The sequence below is a fragment of the Sebastes umbrosus genome, chromosome 4 (assembly GCF_015220745.1).
Source record: "Sebastes umbrosus isolate fSebUmb1 chromosome 4, fSebUmb1.pri, whole genome shotgun sequence".
Classification (NCBI taxonomy): Eukaryota; Metazoa; Chordata; class Actinopteri; order Perciformes; family Sebastidae; genus Sebastes; species Sebastes umbrosus.
This window is the reverse complement of record NC_051272.1, coordinates 27,469,810-27,486,429: the sequence shown is the minus strand read 5'-3', so window position 1 is coordinate 27,486,429 and position 16,620 is coordinate 27,469,810. Positions and strand designations below refer to the sequence as shown.

The 16,620-nt window shown below is 41.6% G+C and overlaps 3 protein-coding genes across 3 annotated transcripts; 1 reads left to right on the top strand and 2 right to left on the bottom strand.

Annotated features, from left to right (window-relative positions):
* Positions 1-451: 451 nt before the first annotated feature.
* Positions 452-1,553, top strand: LOC119486697 (histone H4-like). The gene is made up of 2 exons (XM_037767003.1): positions 452-556; positions 1,185-1,553. Exons 1-2 carry the CDS (start codon positions 452-454, stop codon positions 1,500-1,502), a joined length of 423 nt encoding a protein of 140 aa, XP_037622931.1. The 3' UTR covers positions 1,503-1,553.
* Positions 1,554-4,807: 3,254 nt separating this feature from the next.
* LOC119486518 (histone H2B-like) lies at positions 4,808-5,244 on the bottom strand. The gene has a single exon (XM_037766675.1). It carries the CDS (start codon positions 5,227-5,229, stop codon positions 4,852-4,854), a length of 378 nt encoding a protein of 125 aa, XP_037622603.1. The 5' UTR covers positions 5,230-5,244; the 3' UTR covers positions 4,808-4,851.
* An 8,931-nt stretch (positions 5,245-14,175) lies between these two features.
* Positions 14,176-16,508, bottom strand: LOC119486465 (myosin heavy chain, striated muscle-like). The gene is made up of 2 exons (XM_037766602.1): positions 14,833-16,508; positions 14,176-14,687 (listed from the first exon to the last, which is right to left on the bottom strand). Exons 1-2 carry the CDS (start codon positions 16,459-16,461, stop codon positions 14,544-14,546), a joined length of 1,773 nt encoding a protein of 590 aa, XP_037622530.1. The 5' UTR covers positions 16,462-16,508; the 3' UTR covers positions 14,176-14,543.
* Between the last annotated feature and the right edge of the window lie 112 nt (positions 16,509-16,620).

Here is a 16,620-nt window from a genome sequence, read left to right as displayed (position 1 = left end):
TAAAAGCAAAGAATACGGGGGGTTAGGAGCTGTTGAGCTGGGGAGTAGACTGCATATAGCTTTTATTAAAAATGTCTCTGCTGCCATCTGCAGGAAGGCTCTCTGGGTTGGAGATGTCTCCATGTGGAGAAAGAGGAGAGGTAGAGCCAGACAAGGCCCTGATTATAAATTGATATATGGAGACTTCATCTCACAATACCAAGATTTGCAGATTGACTGGAATGGCTTACCAAGTAAAATGATATTCAAAAAAATAAATGATTCTAAATATGGTGGCCTAATAAAACATAAATATTTAACTGATACTGAAAGTACTGAAGTAATTAAAACATTGAAAACTAAAAACCTCTCAGAGAGCATTCGAGATGTGCGGTGGCTGATATCTGTTAACAGACTTGCGGTAAGAGCTGTTGTCTCATGGAGTTGTTACGTTACTACAAAAACATGTCCCATGATTTATTGTAACGAAGACGAGACACAGCAACACCTGCTCATGGACTGTTACAGAGCTCAGGAGGTCTGGTCCATGCTCCAAGGCCTCGGCCTGGCTCATGAAGTCGGTTATAAATCTGTGATGTATGGTTTGTTGGATGAAAAGATGTCTGTAAAACAAAAAGAACTTTCACAACTAATTATTAGCATCACTTGCTTCAAGCTATGGAAAACAAGGTGCGTCATGGTCTTGGAACAGACTGTGATTGACAGCGATACCGTTGTGAAGCAAATACTGACTGACCTCAGAAGGAGGAGAACTTTGGACAAGAACCAGATCCTCCCATGGAGCCAACTGGACTTCTGATACCCTGTACTTTGTGATGTTTACCCTGAACATTGTGATGTTACCCTGTATATTGTGATGTTTACCCTGAACATTGTGATGTTACCCTGTACTTTGTGATGTTTACCCTGAACATTGTGATGTTTACCCTGAACATTGTGATGTTACCCTGTATATTGTGATGTTACCCATGCCCCAGAGCCCGGTCCCTCCGGTTCCGGCCTTCCTCAATTGACCTCTAACCTTGTGCGCTCAAGGAGGCACTTTTAACGAACAATCAATGACTTCTCCACATAGCACTTTATTTACATAACTGTCTTTTCTTTTTGTATTCTTCTATTGTAATCCATGTCACATCCTATGTATATTCACTAAATTCCTGTAAACTTGTAAAAATTTAATAAAGTCTTTAAAAAAAAAAAAAAGCAAAGGAGGAAAAGGACTCGGTAAAGGAGGCGCAAAGCGTCACCGTAAAGTCCTCCGTGATAACATCCAGGGAATCACCAAGCCCGCTATCCGCCGTCTGGCTCGCCGTGGTGGAGTGAAGCGTATCTCCGGTCTGATCTACGAGGAGACCCGCGGTGTGTTGAAGGTGTTCCTGGAGAATGTGATCCGTGATGCCGTCACCTACACCGAGCACGCCAAGAGGAAGACCGTGACCGCCATGGATGTGGTGTATGCTCTGAAGAGACAGGGACGCACTCTGTACGGCTTCGGTGGATAAACACACTCTGTTGCTTTATCAACACTAAAGGCCCTTTTAAGGGCCAACCCATTTACTCAACATGAAGAGCTGAATTCCTGTTAAAACACTACAGACAACCTGCTGTTTACATATATATCAGTGTTAGAGTTATTATAATATACTTTTAATTTTACCATTTTGTGTATATGCGACCTAAGCGGCTCCTTAGTACATTTCAAGTACTCTTGGGAGACCCCAAGAGTACTTGAAATGTCCCATAAAAGAGCCGGGTGCTGTTAGGGCTTTCAGCTCGTTGCTCCGAGGCTCTGGATCTCCCTCCCTCCACCTGTCACTATTATAACATTCAAATCCCACCTCACAACTCACCTATTATAATTGGCCTATTCACTGTAGTTTTCAGACTTTTTTTCTATGGCCTTTTTTTCAGAATTTTTTAAGACTTTATTTCTTCCGACTTTTTTTTGACATTTTTCAGACTTTTTTTTCCAGAATTTTTTTCTACCGACATTTTTTTTTCAGAATTTTTTAAGACTTTATTTCTTCCGACATTTTTGTCAGACATTTTTCAGACTTTTTTTCTGTGGACATTTTTTTCAGAATTTTTTCAGACTTTACTTCCTACATTTTTTTTTTTTTTTTTTTTTTTTTTTACATTTTTCAGATATTTGTCAGACATTTTTCAGACTTTTTTTTCAGACTCCATCAGTCATCCTTCACTCAACTGTTTTATTCACTCTCATACGTCTCTTGCTGTGTATACTGTGCTGGTGTTTTCATTGTGTCTGGCTGTTTTTATCTGTTCCAGTATTATTTTTTCTTTGTACGGTGTCTTTGGGTGTCCTGAAAGGCGTAACCAAATAAAATGTATTATTATTATTATTATTATTATTATTATTATTATTAGGAGTGAGAAATAGAGAGAACTAAGAAAAATAAATACTCAAGCAGGAGCAAAAATAAATAAAAACTGATGAATATTAGTTTATACCACAGATTCACACCAGAGGAGAGAATTATTCAGTTTTCTTTCCTGGGATCTAAAGGTAAAATTAAAAGTTTAACATCAAATGCTGTTGCAATGTACTAATTATTTTGTTATTTTCACTTTTTTAAAGTCACCAGAATGCAGAAAACAAAGTCTCTGTAACAAAACATTTTCTGGCGTAGGACCAGTATTTTATATTTGGAAATGTATAAAAGGAAATGTGGGGGAGCCAGTTTAAATGGGCCTGATGCAGCTGATCAATTTAATAATAGTATTGTTATCTATAATTTACAGGTGCTTCAGTTTGTCAGCAGATGCTGGATCATCAGCCTGTACAGGCACAGACTTTGCCAAATAGTATTATTTATTTGTAATAAATGTATGTCGTTCACCATATGGTTGCCTTGTGCATCATATCTTTTTGGTTGTGTTATATCATTTCTAGATTCAGACATCTTACACATGAAGATAAGCGAGGTTTTGCCCTGCCCCTTTCCGATGAGAACATAACACTAAAACTTAGATCAAGGGTTAGGAGTAAATAGACAAAAACTGTGTTTACTGTAGTCTATTTAAAGAGAGTGAGGCTGCTAATAGGTCTCACTTTAGTCATTACATGTTTATTTGTGCATTATGTGTGCCTAAACTAATAGTTACAATACACAAGTTGGTTCAGTGCCATGTGAAGTGACAACACATTACAATAAGAAGGGCCCCCAAACCAAATCCTGTTTAGGGCCCCTAAAGGTCTAGGGCCGGCTCTGTGTGTATGTTCAAGAGGAGCATGCTTATAATATGCAACATGAATACAATGAAAGGCTGGCAACGTTGATCCTGGGAGGAACAATGTTCTAGTGCCCAATGTTCTGCTAAATTTGATTGTTGGGATTTCCAGTTTGTATGGACGTTGTTTTGGTTATAGCTAGTAGGGAGACTGGGTTGTGGTGGCAGTTTTATCGAGCACAATGAGAGAGAGACGGAGGGATGCTGCAACCAAACACTGATTCAAAAGCCTTAAAAAAAGGAAGTTGGTTGATTCAAACATATTGAGGAAAACTGACTGTTCTCTGTGATTTGATTAAGTGGAAAATGACTTACCTTCTCTTTTGTACTGTACAAATTATGATTATTGAAGGAGTTCATTTTACACAAAAAATATCTGAAAAAAACCCAACCCTGAAATATTTTGATGTTCTGGTGATGAAAAACTTGCATTACATTTAATTCAGCAAAATTTGACTCCAAAGCCTGGAAAGAAGGGGTAAAACAGATTATTTAATTATATTAGATTCAATTTCATCATTGCATATAGTACAGGTAATGAGACAATGCAGTTTAGCAGCTAACCAGAAATGCAAAAAGACGTAAAGTTCAGAGTAATTAAAAGAGAAATATAAAGAATACTTCATATAAATATAGAATAAACACTAAGGGATAGATATTAATATACCAGATATGTACAGTATAAATCGATTTGAAACGCAAATATCAATTCTATCAATACTATGGATTTGCACCTTGTATTTAAGGACGACATATGTTATATTAAAATGTTTTTCAGCATCACTCACGTATCAAGCCGAAAAGCAGATGGTCCGCGATGTAAATTATCACGGGAGTAAAGTAGAAAACAAAACAGAAATTCAACTAACGTTAGTTTAACGTGGTTTTAAAATGTTTTCCTGTATGTTTTCATCTATGGAAAGACCCCAAATGAACACTGTAGGCGGACCACTTGATTACTATAAGCAAATTATTTAAACAGTGTTTGTATAGGAATGACTCCGTCCCAAGCTGTTTGATCACTATCAGCGAATGATCACTGTATTATTGTTCTACCGTTTATATTGAAAATGAAGACCGAAGCAGCAGGTTAATTCACTATTCATTTAACTTGATTTATTATATTGTTTGTTAAATATTGCACTGCCTTGTATCTCGAGAACTGAAGCAGCTGGTACTGCAGTTGCACTTTTTATTATTTTCAATTAAAAGGTGTATGTATTTGCCATTAATTGTTGTTTACTTGTTTAAATCCAGAAATCCCTTACAACAAACACTTCCGTGACCTGCACTGTCCAGTATCAGCTATTTATTTCACAGTCACACTGATTGAATTTTTTGGCAAAAAAGTTACTGTAACAATTTCAAATCATTGAAAATTATCATATTGTCCCTGATTCTTATCGGAACCATGGCAATTGTATAGTTGTATAAACGTATTGTTACACTCCTTATTCAGAGTTGCTTAATTGTGGATATTGCACTGTGGTTCTGCATGTTTTAAAAATGTATTGATAAAGCTTTAAGAACAGGAACATGTCTTTAGTTGTAGTGGGTGGCTCTTAAAAGAGCCTTTGTGTTGTTGGTTTAGCAGCAGCTTTACTTGGAGCTGGTGTACTTGGTCACAGCCTTGGTTCCCTCGGACACGGCGTGCTTTGCCAGCTCACCGGGCAGCAGCAGGCGGACAGCGGTCTGGATCTCCCTGGAAGTGATGGTGGAGCGCTTGTTGTAGTTAGCCAGACGGGAGGCCTCACCGGCGATGCGCTCAAAGATGTCGCCCACAAAGGAGTTCATGATGCCCATGGCTTTGGAGGAGATGCCGGTGTCTGGGTGGACCTGCTTCATCACCTTGTACACGTAGATGGCGTAGCTCTCCTTCCTGGACTTTCTCCTCTTCTTGCCGGTCTTGCTGGCGGTCTTGGTGACGGCTTTCTTTGAGCCCTTCTTGGGCGCTTTGACTGAGGGGACGTCCGGCATGATTCACAACTGGTTCTGGGTCGGATGATGCTACAATGAGCTCAGAATGGTCAATTTATATCCACTCGATGCAAATCAGACTGTGCTGTTGCTTGCTGCCCATTGGTTGTCTACTGACCGGGACTAAACATGCGATACACCGGTCTGTAATCAGTTATTTACTGTAGGGAACAGAGGTGTGAAAAGTGTTTTATTCACCGACAAAAACAGGAAGTAAAGACAAACAACATCACTTCACAAGATGATAGTTTAGAGTTTAGTTGCGAAATGTAAGTTTTTGGTGCTGACCAGTGGTGGAAGAGGTAATTTAGATCTTGTAGTCTTCTCAAATAAAAATAGCAATACCTCAGTATAGAAGTTATCTCTTACAAGTAAAAGTCCTGCAGTAAAAATGTTACTTAAGTAAAAGTACAAAAGTATTGGCATCAAAATAAAGGCCTACAAAAAGTGCCAAAAGTAGAAGTAGCTACTGATTATGCAGAATGGCCCATTTCAGGATGCGATGGCACAGGTCTGAAATGGTGGAGTTTACATTATTTCTTATTTGTTACACATAATAAATGTTTATAATAATATTAAATATAAGTAATACATTTGTAGTAGCAGGAATGTCAACAGTCAGTGTACACAAGCAGCCGGACCAGCAATGGAACATTTAAGTGCCTCCCTATGTATTATTTCAGCAAATTACTTTTTGATTTCAGCGATCACTTTCGCAAAACATTATAGTTATTATTTCTATATTATGTGCCTGTTATTATGATTGCTCTTTTTAGTATACTATAGATAAGTTGCCTGAAATTTGTTCACTGTGTTTGTAGAAAACTTTTCCGACAGACAGCACACAAGCGTCGTTAACTGCCGTATAAAAGCCATAATCATCCTCAGGATGTTCATTACTTAGATTACAGGGCCTCAGCTGCCGCTCTTATCAAGCTGTAATCACCGATCACTCGGAGATGTGGCGGCAGCAGCCCCTCAGATCGCTTCGGTATTTAGAATGGCTGGCGTCTCCTGGAATGTGAACGAGCCGCGTCACGCGGTGAGTCAGCGCCCGGGCCGCTGTAACAGTAGTAAAGGGCTGCGTTTTTTAACTGCGTACAGGTAGGCCTGTGATATGGGTGTGTGTGTGTATTGAAAGTGAGCCGTGTGTCTGATAAACAATGTGGTGAAAGAATACAGCCCCAGGACAGATGTTCCTGTTGTTCTCCACCTCCGCCTTTGTTTTTCTTTGAAAGCAATATGACGGCAATTATCAGTCACATTTTCATATGAATAAATATCTGTTGAAGCTTCACAATGGTGACTAACCCCCGGTACAGTAGACTGATGATAAGGGGCTTTCTGAGCAGTTTCCACAACAGAAGTGCTCGCCATCCAATCGCCGAAAACTGTAATTCATGCAGAAATCTCAAAATGTCAAAAGTTTCTGATCCCAAATCACAGCATGGTTTTTTTCTATGGTGTTCCTCAAGGTCTTGGTGTCTTAATGTGGTATTTTGGAGGGATTATTGATCATTTTTATCAATTCTTGAGTGGTTAAAAATGGTTAAATTTAGCACCAAATCTGTATAACAAATGGTATCAACCCAAAAATTGCTGCAACAACTTATAAGACACAATAGAGCATGGGGATGGACATCATATACTTTGATCATAATGTTCTAAACACTCATACACTTTTACAATTCATTTTAAATAATTAATTAATGTTTATTTCTGATTTATGACTAGAACAACTCGACATACAGTGCTCCAGGTTCCCAGCTTTCAGATGATGTACACCACTTCTATGTGACATAGGGATGCCCATTTTGAAAAATGTTCTTAACCAATAACTGACCCTCGTTAACCGATTATTAACCGTTAACCGACAAGATTTTTGCCTCGTACCAGTTGCAGGAGCACAACAGATATTCGTTGACGGGAGTCCCCAGTTCACCGTCAGGGAGCGTTAACTTAGCAGCTACGATGCTGCGTGTAGTGTCGCGGACAAATGCATCCACTTTCCCAGTAAAAGTCTCCACCGCACATTTAGTTTAGTTTAGCAGGTTGTCAGCTGGGTGTCTGCCCGGCGTAACTTTAGCGAGTGTCCAACAAACAGTGTGTGTATTTGTGCTACGTTAGCAGCTCTAGCATTGCCAGAGGCTTCGCGCTCGCCGCCGCCGCACACGTAGTCTGCGTAACATTAGCGAGTTTCCAACAGACCGTGTGTGTGTTGGTGGTGAGTGTGAGGTTGTTGGTGGCATTCTAGCTGTGATCGTAGGTGTAGCAGTGTGTGAACAGTTTATTTGTGGGTGAATAAATGCTACGAAACTACAACTCCTCCGCTCCGCTCAAGCGAGCCGGAGACGGGAGCCGACTTCCTGTATCCTGCAACTCCGGCTCTGTTTCTTAAGGTGAGCTGTTAAGGTGGACCAGCTTTTCTCCTTAAAGAGACGAGCTTTTGAAATAATTATTAATATTTCTTTTAACCGTTTTAACCGATAGCGTTAATGCTCAATGTCGGTTAACGGTTAAACGGTTAATTATTGACATCCCAGGTTGTTCACTTGTATGTGTTTACAGGCGGCAATGTTGAAGTACAATCCAAAGGCCAATATGTATATATATATATATATATATATATATATATATATCTATAGTTCCTACATCACAGAGCCTCCAGTATCGCCAATGCTCAAAGTTGCAGATACATTTTGCGGTGCCACTTTCTGGCCTTTTGCTTTACTCTCAGGGGTCTGGGAGACCTTTTCCAGATACTAGCTAATAATGTTTTTATGAGTAAACAATGACATAACAGCGATCATAAATGAGTCTACCTCCGTATGGAAAATATCCTTTTACCCAAACTTACAATTAGATTTGGAAAACAACACAGGAGACATTGCAAACAGTGCGGGTGTATTGTGTAACCTTCTCTGCTGCGCTCAAGGAGAAAGCTAATATTTAGAGGTGAGATTAGTTTGTGTTGACTGTAAACAGTCTATGACGAAGAAGAAAAGGTAGGTAGTTAACAGGAATACACCACACACCCACACTGTGATTGACAGGTGAACTTCAGGAAGTGTCGAGAGCACTTTACACTGCCACCTCTTTAACTTTTGTTCTCCTAGGTGGGGATCAGTAACATCTCATTAGAGCACAAATGTAATTTGTGAGTCATGCGGTTATAAAAGTTGGCTCAGGGAAGAATGCACCTATATTTTTGTATTAACAATGTGTGTAATGACTAAAGGTGTTGAACCCACGGAGAATCATCATCGGACAGCTCTATGAAGCATTTTAGTGTCTTTCAGCTCATTGTTGTCGTTGTTTGGTTGAGTCTCACCACTCTCACTCATCATCTCAATCATGTTTCTAGCTTTCTTAAAGCCGTTTCACACTACGCACGAAATTCCATCCAAAAAATTTGCACGGAAATTTATAAAAAACTGATTTTTTTTGGAACATTCATGCGGGGAAAAAACTATTCGGACGGACCTAAATTTTCGGATCAGATATATGTATATATATGTTTGACCAATGAAATCCTTTGATCGTCATTCTGCATAATAATTAGCCATGTGCTACTGTTTGTCACAGACTGTTGGACTAATACATCTTTTTTTCTGTCCTATGGGACATTTTTCGGACCATTGGTGTTTCAGAATAACAATGGGCCTTCTCGTTCTCAACACTCACTGCCGTAATTTCCGCTGGGCGATCAACTGTTCCAGCGGTGGAGCATCATAAAACACACTTCATCCAAACTCAACAGAAACTTAATAAATAAAACTCAACAAAACCGTCTTGGTTGGTCTTTCCAACAATCACCAACTCTGGCTTGGTTGAAATAAACCCTGGTAGATGTAAAAATATGCCGGCTCTGCATGATGTTTCCCCCGCTGTATCCCTCTCTGCCCTCTGAGCAGCGGCTGAGCGGCTCTTGTTCTTCGGAGGCGGACCATTAAATTAGCAAAATAAAATGACAAACATCGCTCAAACAATCGGCCAAAAAAAACAACCGACGTTGTACTCAGCCATTCACCGATAGCTGATATATTCATCCAATCGCCCAACCCTAGTGTTGAGCTCTCTTGGTCACCATAGATGAACTTTATATCCCAAATTATTCCTTTAATGCTAAAAACAAAATGTGGAAATGTGAACACAACACCAGGGACAACTGTTAAGTGGCCTTATGTGGACAATTGACATTATGTCTTGATTTTTCTAGCGGGGCTACAGTGGCATTTGATGACAGAAAATTGTTTCAGCAAAAAAAAAAGAAGCTTATTTTTTGAGCTACATGGGCAGAAAATCTGAATAGTTTAAACAATTATGTCCTTTCCTTTGGGTTTTAATAGAAAATGTCATTAGATCAATGAAAAAATGTGAAGAAAAAATCATACCAAGCAATGCAAAACTGAACTTACACTTACAACACAGCCGTGCAACATTCGTTGTGTCAGTTGCTAGAATTTGTTTTGCGTCATCTTTGATGCAATGAACTGCGGGATTGCACTATATTAATCTTTCATCGTGGATTGTGCTGCGTGATCAAGGATAAGAAACGTAGACGCTCCTTTCCCCAGCATTTAGAGAATATAAACATCACCTCTCACTGCTGACACTCGGGGACAATACTCTGTTAGAAACATTCCCAATCAACAACAGTTTTGTATTCATACAGGAATAAATCCACAGTAAAATACCCATTTATCTCCCCTCAACCAGGCTGAGGCAGTCATTTGTAGTCGTCCCTCCAAAATCCTTCAACAAAAACACATTTCATGCTGCTATAAATGCAAAACACAGAAAGAACTGCGGTTCACAGTTACCTCTTTGAATAAAGTCTCTGGCCTCTTGCTGATTTTTTTTCATATCCTGTAACCTTTTGAAACAGTAATGACTCTAAATGGTAATGGCATTTTCTCACAAAATATTAAATATTTGGGAGCCTGAGACACACTGTGATGTAGTCTGCAGCGCAGTCAGCACGCACAGATCCTCTATGTATAATTTATCATCTCCTCTGAAGTCTTTTCTGCAAAAAATATCAGACTACTCACAAAATGTTACACTGATGTTTTGGCCCAATGTTTGCTGTGCATCAGTTAGTTGTCTTATATTGATTATTGTCATCTAGTGATGTCATGACACCACATGACCACATGTAGTAGCCGATATTAACACCAGTGAGATTCCACGATTCTTGATACCCAATTTGTTACTACGGTGAAAAACAAGGAAACACTTTATATTAATCATCATTTATAAATGGTAAATTAATAGTTAATTAAACTCATACTCATACTCGCTAAACGGCTCCGATACCACTTTACGGCAGCGGGACATTAACCTCTCGTCACCATCTTTCCGGTCCTATCGCACGCGCTCCACCTCCTGACGGTGCGGGCGCGACGGGCCTGTGGTGCGCCGGTCACTTTCATTGTGCCACAGGGTTTTGCTTGCACCCTCTGACTCGTGCGTGCGTTAGACTTCTTGGTCCGTGTTTCAAGACCGGTCGGGTGGATTGCCAACATCGCCGTAGACCCTTGGAGCCTTTTACGTGGGTCGAGCCCTGCCCTGGGGGCACGACGCGGTTGGGGCGCACTGAGGACAGTTCGCCCCGGTCGACAGTCGCACCGGGAGCAGGGGGCCAGGTCCCTCCCCGGCGGGGAGCGAGGGGTGCAGCGAGCACTTTGTTCACAGCCTTAGGAAGCGGCAAGGTCCGGGCGGGGAGCGCTGTAACTTTTGCCCCGAGCCTTTTCTAGCCGACCTACAGCCGGTCGCGGCGCACCGCCTCGTATGCGGGACTCCCCAGCCTGCCATGTGTCGCTCACACCCTCCAGCTGGCTGTTAACGAGGGTCTTTTGGCACAGAGAAGTACTCGTATCGGTACTCGGTATCGGCGAGTACCCAAATGTAAGTACTTGTACTTGTACTCGGTCTGAAAAAAAGTGGTATCGGTGCATCCCTAATGCACTGTAATTCGTATATATCCCACAAAATGCATTTTTGTGTAATCCACATAATTGTGATTTAAGGCCGGTGTTCATGTCCCGCGTGAAACCTGAAGTCAACATTGATTTATTTGTCTTATTTGTACTTCCATTTTTTTAACCCAAACCATGATCTTTTCTTAAACCTAACCAAGTAGTTTCCTGTGAAGACTGAAATTTATTTTGAAAAGACTGCATGCATGTATTGAGTGGAAATTGACGCCTGTTGCTGAACATTCGTAGGATAATGCACGGAAAATTAGGAATAACTTTTTTGCAAGACATCCTACGAAGCGTTGTATGAGGATGTGTTTGCCTGGTACAGCATGGCATATTTTCTGCCAGCTGCAGTTCCTGCCTCAACTGTTTATTTCTGTGATCATGTAGGAGAGCAGTGTAAAATGAAGAAACTCATTATAAAGAAAAATGGGACAACTGACAGTTACATCACAACTTCACACATTGGTTAAGTAGAGCTCCACAGAGGAGAGAGGTTTGTGTACGCTCTGGGCGCCACTACAATACAGTATATAATACGGTATAGTCAGAGTTTGGTAAATGAGCTCTCAGGCTACTGCTGCACTCCTTACTGCGAACGTGTGATCAAGATTAAACCAGCCCACTGTGAAACAGGGGCAAGCCATTCATTATTGATGATCGGATCCTTCTGAAGAATGCCCTAAATAGAGTGGTTGCATAAATAACAAATATGTAGCTTGTGAGCCGCTGATGAGACTTTCCTGTCATTACCACCTTTTATGAATGAGAGCAACATCTAACAACTAGCTCCGGTCTGGAGCCTCTCTGTAAATCTCATAACCTTGTGTTTAACTGGTGCCTTTTGCTAATGCTAAACAAACAACATAATGTATTAAAACTAGAATATTAGAACATTTTATTTGTGCATATTTGAAAGTCTTTTGCTGAACTTTCACTCCGTTCCTGTGAAAAGAACTTAAAGGTTGATATATACCTAAGCCTCAATTTAGATAGATAGATAAATAGATAGATAGATAGATGGATAGTAACTTTATTGATCCAGAGGGAAATTCAAGTTTCCAGCATCACAGTTCCATAGTGCAAAACAAATTAGTAAAAACGGCACAAGTAAGTAATACAAAGTATAAAAAAATATATCAGATATAAAAAAATAACAAGAGATGAAGAAACTGTTAGAAATTAATATAGTGCAGGGTAACAACTGAGATACAGGACTATTAAAAATGTGAATATAGTGCACAAAGTGATATAGTGCTGGATAATAAAATATAGGAGATATAGATATTAAGAAATGTCAAATATGGAATATAATGTGGGATAAGAACTGAAGTAGAGTTTTTTTAAATAGACTAAAGTGCAGAATAAAGCTGTACATTGTTGTAGATCACAGTAAAACCAGTCTATAAAGGTGCAGAGTAGAGCTGTTTGTAGTGTGCAGAATTAAAAAGTCTATTAAAGTGCACTGTGTGCATTAACTGTCCTGCAGACCGTCCTCCTCCCCAGAGACGTGTTGTACAGTTTGATGGCTCGAGGGACAAAGGATTTCCTGAGTCTGTCTAGTGGAGCACTTTGGGAGCAGCAGCCTGCCGCTGAACGAGCTTCTCTGTTTGGTGATGACGGCGTGCAGAGGATGGCTGGCGTTGTCCAGTATGGCCAGCAGTCTGTTGAATATTCTTTCCTCTGACACCGTCACCAGAGAGTCAAGCTCCATGCCGACCACGGAGCTGGTCCGCCGCCTGATCAGCTTGTCCAGTCTTGGATGTCCCTCTTATATAAAAAGCGTCTTGAGATAACTTCTGTTATGATTTGACGCTACATAAAAATAAATTTAATTGGATTGAAATTCTTTTAGCAGTGTGTATGTGAATGTGTCCTGGGCCACATTAAGGACCGCCTACTCTACTGATGTCCAGTCAGGTGGCCAGCTGATCCGCGGGATCACCGTGCCCTTCAGGTAAATAGACAGGCAGACACGGGCGATTGTCAGCATGGAAACGGCCTCTGTGCTCTACTGAAGCCTGTCGGTACGACTGTATTTTATTAAAATATATCTTGCTTATAGGCTACATATCTACAGACTATCAGACTAGGCACGCAAAGTGCATTATTATCATACTGTGGGTGTTTTTGTTCCGATGCTTTGCGCGGAGCTGACACCCGACCGCACGCCCGCCTGTTCTCTCTCCTCCCCGGCTCTCTGGAGCGCTGTACCTCGCTGTTGTCTTGCAAAGGCAGCGGTGCCGGCAGCGCGGAGGTCCCCGGGGACCACCGGTACAATAACCTTTTTATTTTGATGTTAATACAATGTACCATAATTCTTGAATATGTAAGATATTACTACTGACGGCTGCTGTATTAGCCGTGTGTTTACTACGTGTTTATTTGCATATAGAACGGGGAAGTGAGATCGGATCACAAGTGGTCACTGGAGACGCATTCTAATGCCAGGTGTGGACAGACGTACTTAAAGCTGTCCACTTGTGATCCGATCACTGAGGACGCATGTTAATGTCAGGTCTGAACAGGGCCAAAGAGGCCTGCAGGCCCCGAGGGGTCAAGTCATCATTTTGACTATTATATTTTATTCTAATTAATATTCTTCTCTTCATTGTGTTTTCTAATGCATTTCATCACCATAAAACCTTGAACTGTGGATGTATTTGAAAGGTGCTGCGGCACTAAATAAACCTTTTTGCCTTAAGTTCTTAAGCCACTTTAGACTCGTAAAAAAAGTGAAGTTCGTGAGTGTAAAGTTCAGGTGTTTTTTATTTGTTCATTCTCTTTGGATGACCAACACAGACAAAAAAACTATATTTGGACCAACATATAATATAATCTGTTGAGCCAACGTACTGTATATTTTCAGGCTGTAGGGAGCAAATGAGAACTCATCAGTGCTTGTCCACTGATTTATACATCAAACAAAGCATTTCATATTAAACATGAGAGGAGTGCAGTATAGAATTAACATTTTTTAGGTTTTATTTCCAGAAAAGTGAATTCACTTCACTTTCCATGAGTAAAATAAAGTGTCAACCCTCAAACAACCCTTTTCACAAGTGCTGTTTAGGGGTCAAGACGGAGTAATCCTCACAAGTACACAAGAACAAACTCCTGTGTATGTGTGTGGATTAGTAATCATATCTTTGTAAGGACCAGATTTACACCAGAAAAGTGGATTCACATCACTTTCCCATAATAAAATAATGTGTCAACCCTCAAACAACCCTTTTCACAAGTGCTGTTTAAGGGTCAAGACTGATTGATCCTCACAAAGATACAAGAACAAAGGCGTGTATGTGCATTTTCTTTCTCCTGAGCGTGGCATCAGAAGATCTTATACCACTTGGTCCTGTTCTTTTTTCTGGCGATCTGGTTCTCAAGATCCGCCAGCTGGGACCTCAGGGAGCTCTCAGTGGTCGTCCACTCCTGTTCTTTCTCCTGCAGAGTCTGCTGGACGCTTTCGGTGGCCTAGGGATGATAATAATTAACAGTTTAATTGTTAACCGTTTAAGGAGAAAAGCTGGTCAACCGTAACAGCCCAACGCCCGACTTTAAAAGCTGGCGCACCGTCGAGGCATCGGTTAAGAACATTTTTCAAAATTAGCATCCCTACCTTGGCCTGAAGGAGGGATGACTCCTGGCACTCGATGCGATGGCTCTCTATCTGCTGCTCAGCCTTCTCCAGAGCAGCCACGAGGGTGTTGTTGCTCTGTTTTTGCTCGTGCAGCTGAGCAGCAAAGGAGGAGCTGGTTTTCACAGTCTCCTCCAGCAGGGAGGTTTTTTCCTGCTGCCAGAGGAGACGGTCACTCGCTAGCTGATCTTCAAACTTTGTCTTCAGATCAGCCACGATGGTCTTGTGCTCCTCGTCTTGCATCTTCAGCTGGGCAAGATGGGAGCGCTGGGATGTTTCCAGCTCTGCCAAGTGGGAAGACTTGTCCTCGTGTAGCTGAGCAGCAAAGGAGGAGCTGGTTTTCTCAGTCTCCTCCAGCAGAGAGGTTTTTTCCTGCTGCCAGAGGAGACGGTCACTAGCTAGCTGATCTTCAAAGTTTTTCTTCAGATCAGCCATGGTGTTCTTGTGCACCTCGTCCTGCTTATTCAGCTGGACAAGATGGGAGCGCTGGGATTTTTCCAGCTCTGCCAAGTGGGAAGACTTGTCCTCCCGCCACATGTCATGTACAGACTTCAGCTCCTCCTCAGAATACTTTAGAGCAGCCATGATCTGACTCTTATCGGCTCTGAGTTCTTCCATTGCAGGCAGACAGTCGGACATGAATTTGTCTGTCTCCTCCCGGATGGTGACAATCCTCGTCTGAAAGAATTGTTTCTCAGTCTTCAGCAGATCTTCTGACTTTTTCAGATCTGCTGTGAGCTTCTCTATCTCTGCTCTCTGCTCGTTCAGCTGGGCTTGATGGGGCTTCGCCTCATCCTTCGTCTTTTGGAGGTCCTCCTTTGTCTTTTGGAGGTCCTCCTTTGTCTTTTGGAGGTCCGCCTTTGTCTTGTTCAGGTGTCCTTGTCGGTCTTCCCTCTCAGTCTGGAGCAAGCCCTCCATCTCCCACTCCATGTTTGTTCTAGCCACAGCGAGCATCTTCCTTTCAGCGAGGATCACAGACTCCTTTTCCTCCAATTCCTTTCGAAGTGCCTCAATCTCCCCCTTCAACTTCACCAACAGGAAGTTTTGGCTCTTGATGATGCCGTCTTTCTCGCTCAGGTCCTTTGGAGCATTGTTCATCATCAAGCCGACCTTCTTCAGCTGGAAGTCCTGGCTCTTAATGATTGTGTCCTTCTTGCTCAGGTCTTGTTGAGCGTTGTTCAGCATCAAGCCGATCTTCTTCAACTGGAAGTCCTGGTTCTTGATGATGCCAGCCTTCCTGCTCAGGTCTTTTTGAGCATTGTTCAGCGTCCAGCTGAGCTTATCCAACTCGGATTTCAGGGACTTATCCCTGGCCGGAGAGGGATCACGTTTAGCCTGAGCCTTAGCGAGCTGGGCTTTCAGGCCAGATATCTCCCTCTGCAACAGGTTCTTCTCTTGACCCCAGTTGTTGTCCTGCTGTTCAGGAAGACAATCAAAGAAATTGCCCAGTTCGTCCTGTTGGACCTCCAGGAAGATTCTCCCCTCAGATGTACTGGGGGTGATCTTCGCCTCGCTGTCGTTCAGTTGAACCCTGCATGTTTGTTCCAGGGTAGTGAGAAAGAAATCCCTCATTTCAAACTCCTTGCACTCGAAGTCAATGTATGCCGTCATTGTCTCAGTGTTTTGTTCTCGTCTTGATAACAACTCTGCCACAAACAGTCAAGTTACGATCTGATCCGAACTTCTTGTGTTGGGAGTATATGTAGACTCTCAACATTCTAGAACTGATGATGCGTCAAGGGCAATGACGGACCGTGTTCCATTCTTTTG

What these genes read in the sequence shown, in the direction of transcription:
- LOC119486697 (XM_037767003.1), top strand. Translation starts at nt 452, where the DNA reads ATGATTTATTGTAACGAAGACGAGACACAGCAACACCTGCTCATGGAC. An exon ending in GCCTCGGCCTGGCTCATGAA is followed by an intron (nt 557 to 1,184) that starts GTCGGTTATAAA and finishes AATTTAATAAAG; the next exon opens with TCTTTAAAAAAAAAAAAAAG.
- LOC119486518 (XM_037766675.1), bottom strand. Translation starts at nt 5,229, where the DNA reads ATGCCGGACGTCCCCTCAGTCAAAGCGCCCAAGAAGGGCTCAAAGAAA.
- LOC119486465 (XM_037766602.1), bottom strand. Translation starts at nt 16,461, where the DNA reads ATGACGGCATACATTGACTTCGAGTGCAAGGAGTTTGAAATGAGGGAT. An exon ending in CATCCCTCCTTCAGGCCAAG is followed by an intron (nt 14,688 to 14,832) that starts GTAGGGATGCTA and finishes TATCATCCCTAG; the next exon opens with GCCACCGAAAGCGTCCAGCA.